Raw genomic sequence first — 8109 nt, 5'->3', positions numbered from 1 at the left:
AAATTAACACTACAAGTGAAAAATTGATGTGGATCGGGGCACCTCCCGCCCTCAATAAAGCTTCGCCAGTGGCCCTGCCCCCTTGGTACCGAGAATCCCATACGAATTGAAATGGTGATGTTGGCCATCCTCAGTCTCTCTCTTGCGTCTCTCTCTCTCTCTCTCTTATTATTATTTAATATATTATTTTGTTTAAAATAAATAGGTTGAGGATGGTAACGATGGATTCCATGGGTTTGAGAATGAGAAGGATGAGATCGGACGGAAAAGGATGATGCGGAGCTGTCGCTGCTTGAGAACACTGAAGATGGATTCCCTCCGCCATTATCATCATGCATGTGTGTATAAATAAATATATATACACACACGTATTGCAATCAATCATCTAATATATTTGTTGCAACATATGTTTTGTGGCCTCAAAAGAGATTTATTGTTACAAAATACAAGTTTGCCTTGGTACTAAATTAACAATTTGCATCTTTGTTAGTTTGTACATATAAACACCAAGGTTGAGGCAAGAACCAATAGAATATGTAAAGGTAACATAGAGATCAAGTAATTTTAACAATTTGCATTTACATTCCAACACCTCGCAATGCAAACTAATTTACAGGAATAAAGAATAATAACAATAATAATATAGTCATTAACTTCACCACCAATTCAACAATCCTGTTCGTGTTTCGTCAGCTTTAAGTATTACATAAACACAAGATAGATGATAATACATACAAATGGTATCACAGTCGGACAAAAATCAGTAATCAATTCAACACGACGAAAACTCAGCCACCTTCCCTTCCCCTCTAGTTACAATGTTCAACCTCACACGCAACGCACACTTACTTCAAGATGATAGTTGGAACCTACCACTCGGTTTTTTTCTTCTCCATCCCTGAACAATAATAATCCACGACCAATCAAAAACACCAACTTTTTGGTCCAAAATCATTGTAACAAATATAAAAAACTTACAAAAGCCGCATAATACACAAAGGTTAGGCCTGCTAGAGCCACAAATGCGATTTGGAATATGTTATACCTGCCAATGAGATCATCAGATATGAGCATCAGTTATTAAAACACACCCAATATAAACACAACATTGTGGAAGGATGAGATACTTGTATAAGTATTTGATTCCACGAAGAGATTGCAACGTGTGACTAAAAATTTCTTGAGCCGCTGTAGCTTGAGCATAGTATGCAAATGCGGTTGAGCAGAACTGAATCACACTAAAACCACCAAAACAAAACGATCATAAGTACTAGACCATATTATAATAATAGCTTAAAAATATACAAACAGAACTGAATCACACTAAAGCCATTTTCGCCCGAGGTTTGGTCAGTTTTGACTTTGTCCAAATGTGTGTTTTTCCGCATCTGGATCCAAAAGGTTTGAAATCTTGCCATTTTCATCCGGCTCGTTAACTCCATCCATTTTTCTCCGTTAAGTCAGGGGTATTTTCGTCTTTTTTGTTAACTTAAAGGGCAATTCGGTCTTTTTCACTTTATGTACAAGCATTTAGCATAATGTACAAGTATTCAAGACCATTTAAGTTAAAAAAAAGACGGAAATACCCCCGACTTAACGGAGAAAAACGGATGGAGTTAACGAGCCGGATGAAAAGGGGCAAGATTTCAAACCTTTTGGATCCAGATGCGGAAAAACAAACCTTTGGACGAAAGTCGCAAAACTGGCCAAACCTCAGGGACGAAAATGGCATTGAATCAGCAGCCTACTACCTGATGGAGCAAAGAAGAATGAGACCGACATTGAACAGGAAAGAGTTCATGAGAGTAGCTCCCCACCTGTAACATCATTTCACAGGCCGCAACATAAACAACTGGATACCCACTAACAGAAATAGTATTAGGGGTAAAAAAAGGTAATTACTTCATAGGGTGGATGGTGATAAACACTAGTCGCAAACCAAGCATCATTGCCCCAGCAATTACTGCAAGCAGAAGGTAGAAGCAGAAGAATGCAAAGGCTGCGGTACCGAGAAGACCTGGTGAAGTAGTATTTGGTTGATTTAAATGTGTTTGTTTTATGTAAAATGCTATAAGGAAAAGGATAGGAAATGAAAGTTACCCCAGATATCATCCAACTTTATGAAAACCTCGTTTAAGAATGAAGAAAGTGGAGGGTCAATCAACAGATATATCACTATGTGTGCAACCCAAGCGATTGAAACGATCAACCTGACAGAAAGAATACAATGAATGTAATTATAAATATGAAAAAATTGATTATGATTTGAGATTTTGAGCTAAAAAATCATCAAGAATATGGACAAAATGATCTATGCATAGCGTCAGCAAAAGAATATAAATAACTAGTCCATAAATGATATCAGTTCCGGTCTTCCGGAAGTAATTATATACTCAAAAAGAAAGCCAAATTTGAATTGATGTAAAAACCATTTCTCCAAAAAACAGAAAAAAAAATGTGATCATTTTCTTGGATTCTTAACAACAAATTCAATGATAAACTATACATGCAGCATCACATACAAAGTTCAATACTTTGTTTTAAAAACTTTGAGGTAGAAATGAGCCAAGTGGAGCGGGTCAGTTGGCATAAACCATATTCTAATTCTAATATTAATCAATATATGAAAGTTTCAACTTAAATTTTACAAATAATACGTGAAGTTTAAAAAGCAATAGAACCAAGAAAAAGTAAAAATATCAATAGCTATTACTAACAATTAACCTTAATCTCATTCTCTTGAACTCTATCCCCAAGTTTAATGTATGGTTTTGCATAACTAAAAAAACCGTCATTCAGCGCACCAGCCAGGAATGAGTTGATTTTTACATAAACTGATATCGTCTTTTTTTACTTCTCTTATCACAATTATTTTAGTTTAGAGTTTATCCATTTACTTTAATACAATAATGTTTGTATTGTCTACAACCACAACAAAGTTTACTAATTTCAAATTTAAAACCCACACGTTTGGCAAACATCAAATAGGCAACCTTTTAACAAACACAGGTAGATGAGTAGTTAAATTGAATCAAATGATTCCTCGAAGAAGTGAAATGCTTATGGTTTGCTAGATGTTTGCAAACAAGTAGACTTGTTAGACAAAGGCCTTACCAATTGAAACGAACAAAGTAACAAAAAGAAGTTCACTTAAAGAATCACATAATAAATGACTCACCCAAAAACTCCAAGTATAAGCTTTGCCAGATAGCCAAGAACGGTCATAGCCCAGGTGGCCTCTGCCTGAATGGATTAAATTACACAACATTAGGTAGTCAACTAGCAAACAAAAACCATACCCAGTATAATCCCACCTATAGCGAAGCTATTGATAGGGTTTGGGGAGGGTAGGATGTAGGCAAGCCTTAACTAGCAAAAACATAAATAATGTAAAATAATAATTCAGAACACAATGTTACACGCTTATCACCTTTTCGCCTTGAGGGTACATCTCTTCTAAAGCCTTCACGTCATCCTCCAAAAGAAGCAACTCCTGAAAGATAGGAATATTCACATAACCTTGAAAATCAACTAATCATCTAATTTACAAAGAGAAACTAATTTTATATACATATACATACACACGTGGGGTTCTAAGTGAACAAATCCTGGCCATTGATTTACACACGTGTATGGCTAGGATTTCATCATCAAATCGTAGAATACACTAGTGTATTTCATCATCAAATCCTGGCCATTGATTTACACACGTGTATGGCCAGGATTAGTTCGCTCAGTTCGCAAATACACTAGATAGAGTTCACCCTTGAACCTAATCCTACATACATATACATATATATATGTATGTATATGTATATATAAGTTGTCTCCTTTCATTTTTCCTTACGTTTTATCTATGCAGTTAATGCGTTAAAAAAATCAGACATCGGTCAAGGACTGATATTTGAGATATCGGTAATTTTAATATCATGCTGAATTTATATATATATATATATATATATATATATATATATATATATATATATATAGGTAGAGGATCCTGTAAAAAGTGCTCAAAGTGTGAGAAGTGTATTATAACACTATATATAATACTATATAACACCATATAAACACCGTATAACAATATGTAACACCATATAAACACCGTATAACACTATGTAACACTATATATCGTTATATAACAAATATAACACTATAGGTTGTCTGATAGCATGTCTATGATAGATGTATAGTGTTATATTTGTTATATAATGTTATATAGTGTTACATAGTGTTATATGGTATTATATGGTGTTACATATTGTTATACAGTGTTTATATGGTGTTATATAGTATTATATATAGTGTTATAATACACTTCTCACCCTTCTCACACTTTAGGCCCTTTTTACACTATCCGTACCCTATATATATAGGTATATAGCAATTTAACACTAAAAATTCATTATATACTCCTACCATTAACTAAATTAACCTTTTGCAACTTGCAAAACACTAGCAATTGTAGCAAGTAGAAACCGATTAAGACTTAAAACACTAACATTTAACAATTAAGACTTAAAACACTAATAGCAGCAATAACAAGAAAGACGAATTGTAGAACTAAGAAGAAAGGTGCTGATAGCGAGAAAATCGGTGATATATCGGTCAATATTGCTGATAATATCAGTACCGATATTTGACACCAATATTTTACATGGGGACCGATAACCGATATATCGATGATATCATCGATATTAACTGCACAGGTTTTAATATTTTAACAGCAGAGGAAAATAACTCTGTTAGGCTAGCATACATGTTTTTATAGATATTAAAGTGTAAATGGCCAACATGTGCATTTTACAAGATACATACAAGTTGGATTTGGTGAATATGAATAATGCTATATGCGTCCAGCGTCACACTTGAGAATTTTTTTTATGTGATTTTTTTTACTTTACGAAGCCCATACCTTTTCTAGAGCCTTCATGTTTTTACGCCATTTCCTTCCTTTTGAACCACTTCTTTCTTCTTGATGAAGTGCATCAGCTGCCTTTTTCAATTCTCTTGCTTTTTTACCAAGTTCTGTTGCTTCCTAAAAATTATTAAAACCAACGAATACGTTAATTTCTAACAGAAATCATTTACACGGCAATGTGATATATCATATATAAACATTACATAGGGCCCACCTTAATATACTGTGATCTAGTAATCACCGCCTTTGGCCGCCTTATGAATGAAAATATAAGCCCTAATGGGAGGCAAGCAATCCCAACTCCACCAAATATCTATCATAACAACGCAAAGAAATGCTATTACTCTACATGCGACATGAAATTCACAATAACATGTACAAGAAATGAACTTACAGCGAAAAGCACAGAGCCGACAATTGTGGCTAGAGCAACGACGTATTCGGGAAAAGTTGAACGCATGGTCCATGTTGTCTCTGATGACGGACTAGCATCATAGGCAGAACACTGTCGTTCATAAATAAATAAATAAGATATAAAATGTGCTGCAAAAAATATGAAAGTGAGTGAAATAAATAAATGAACATGATGAAGTTTGTTTGTTTACCTGGCGACCGTTGTTGACACATGGTTGACCGTTAGATAACTGGAAGGTGCTTGGGAATGAAGTTGTCGAAGAAGTTAAGTGCCTAACGGTAAAATCTACTTTTCCGATAAGACCTAGCATGTAAAACCAGTAGCACTCAGCAACAAAAACATACAACAGGAGAATAAACTTGAGCTATTACAGGCTTCATATCAAGATATATTATATCGATAATGTGTTGGAACCTATTACATGAAGTTTAATACAATAATGGTAAATGAATACAGTTTTTTACCCCATATTAACTAGTTCATGATGGCAAATAGAAGTCAATAGAAACATATAAAGTGAAAACCAATAGAAATCAGTAGTGGACTAGTGGGTGATCTGCACAATCAGGAAAATAATATCATCCCTCCATAGTATTACCTAGAGTCAACACATTTAGCTATATTCCACTACATGTGTCGCATATTATAGCTCAAGGTCTAAAATAACGACAACTATTTTCTGAGATGTGATAAGCGCCTAGTTCTCCTCGATTCCTATTGACTCTAGAGCATCAGTTCTAGTGCTATCTTGCTAGCATTGTATGGTTATATAACAGGTTTTAGCATTATCTTATAAGAATACCGGAAAGTATTTACCTTTCTTTTGTTTTACTGATATTTACTAGAGTACTAGTAACTGATTAGAGTTATGTCTCCTAGGTCTACCGGAAAGTATTATCTTATAAGTTGAAAATATTTAACTTTCTTCTGTTTTGCTGATATCTACTAGTAACTGAATAGATTTATGTTTCCTAGGTCTACATTCATGTAACATTTTGTTCCAAAATACATTTTTGTTATAAAGAAACTCAAAAATTTCATGTTTTTTTGTGTGGCGTCCCATGGCTAACCCCCTGCATAGGAAGACTTTATCTCATGTCCTTTAAGACCAGTCATAAATGATAAATCATATATCACATTGCTTCTCTTATAATTTGCATTCTTTCAAGAACATTTGCGACCGTACTGCTTCTACTCCCATATAACAGCAGATGATAGCTCTAGCATCGTATCCATGTCCTCTAGTATTACCGTGACAGTAACCACAGTCAGATTACTCTTATAACATAGAATATTAAAAAAAACATCATTTTTTGATCTTACATTCTTACAGCACGAAAACAAGTACAGAAATCTTTGGCGCAGCCCTGTGTAATCATTAAGCTAACGCTTTTATGAAGTGCAAATCTTACTTAGTTGCATGACAGTCTCCTAAACCACTAAAAAACCAGTTCTACTCATACTTGCAGTCGACCGTATGACAGAAATATATTCATGATAGGAATACATTAACAAGCAGGAACACTAACCGTATAAAATACCCAGCACCAAACCACAAACAATAGCTGTAGTTACCACCCACAGCAACGCACTTTTAACCCTCTTGCCAACAGTCCTACACACAAAAACTCAACATATAAATAAATAAATACATTTATAATCGAAGTTTATCAAACAAAAAAAGAAAATACTACATGTCAATTTCAGAGATCAGCCCTAAAAAATTTTAAATCGAACTATAACGTAACCTAAAACTAACATTTATCTATAATAATAAAATCAACATTTATTGCATCTGAAAACAAAACAAATCCTAATTTTTATTCCATAAATGCTTACTTGTCTTGGTCGCCTTCGTAGTAAAACATAGCAAAGGGAATAACAAAGAAGACAAGAACAGCATCGATAATATAAATAGCGAGCCACAGATCCTTCATAGGCAAAGTGAGATTACAAGCACCGTTATATATAGCGTGCCGGCAAGCCTGCCGGTTGGCCACATCAGCGGGGAGCATAAGTATAGAGATAGCAGCAACGGAGAGTCCCAAAACGACGACGAATTTGGGGAAATACGCCTGGTTTTTGTCATCGGGATGCTGGTAGTTGACAAGGAGGTACAGATTGAAGACGAAGACCAGCACACAAACTACTATGGCTACGATCACAAGCGCTAGATTGAAATCCCCCATTGTTGGTTGAAGATCATCAACTGATTTGAATTTTTAGGGTTTTTGAACACTGTCAGATGAGATCTACTTTTTTCTTTGCGGTTGTCACCGGTGGCGATTGTGAAGTTACAATATTGCCCTCGGAGGAAAGGGAATCGGACACACTGGGAACAGCCTGGAAGAAAAATATGATGAAATCATAGGGGTTTGTAACGTGGCCCCGAAGTGATTGTATATTTATTCTTTTCAAACTTATTTAGCTTAGGGTATGTTTGGGTAAAACAACTTATTGACTTATTGGCTTCTTGGAAAAGTCAGGATTTTGTGATTTATTGGCTTTTTCCAAGCTTATGATTTTTCAAAAAATCAATAAGTCAATAAGTTGTTTCTGAAAAGAGCTGGAAAGTAACATTATGGAGCTGATGGATCAGTTTCACACACATGGGTCTTTATCAGATATCCAAAAATCTTGTAGTGCCTCCTTCATATCACTAATCCCGAAAGTAAGTGACCCGGTAACTTTATCAGATTTCAGACCCATATCTTTGATAGGTGTCATAAACAAGATTGTCTCAAAAACTCTGGCAAATCGGTTGAAAGGCGTG

The 8109-nt window shown here is 34.9% G+C and overlaps 1 protein-coding gene across 1 annotated transcript; it reads right to left on the bottom strand.

The window, feature by feature from the left end:
- Positions 1-621: 621 nt before the first annotated feature.
- On the bottom strand, positions 622-7720 carry LOC110885511 (LIMR family protein At3g08930). Its single transcript, XM_022133210.2, has 14 exons — positions 7176-7720; positions 6866-6951; positions 5527-5639; positions 5316-5426; positions 5136-5234; positions 4916-5038; positions 3431-3493; positions 3179-3243; positions 2101-2210; positions 1903-2017; positions 1752-1817; positions 1128-1238; positions 979-1045; positions 622-898 (listed from the first exon to the last, which is right to left on the bottom strand). Exons 1-14 carry the CDS (start codon positions 7523-7525, stop codon positions 851-853), a joined length of 1527 nt encoding a protein of 508 aa, XP_021988902.1. The 5' UTR covers positions 7526-7720; the 3' UTR covers positions 622-850.
- Between the last annotated feature and the right edge of the window lie 389 nt (positions 7721-8109).

This window comes from Helianthus annuus, chromosome 10, assembly GCF_002127325.2.
Source record: "Helianthus annuus cultivar XRQ/B chromosome 10, HanXRQr2.0-SUNRISE, whole genome shotgun sequence".
Taxonomy (NCBI): Eukaryota; Viridiplantae; Streptophyta; class Magnoliopsida; order Asterales; family Asteraceae; genus Helianthus; species Helianthus annuus.
Note: the sequence above shows the minus strand (reverse complement) of the source record. Positions and strands in the feature narration are given on the sequence as shown.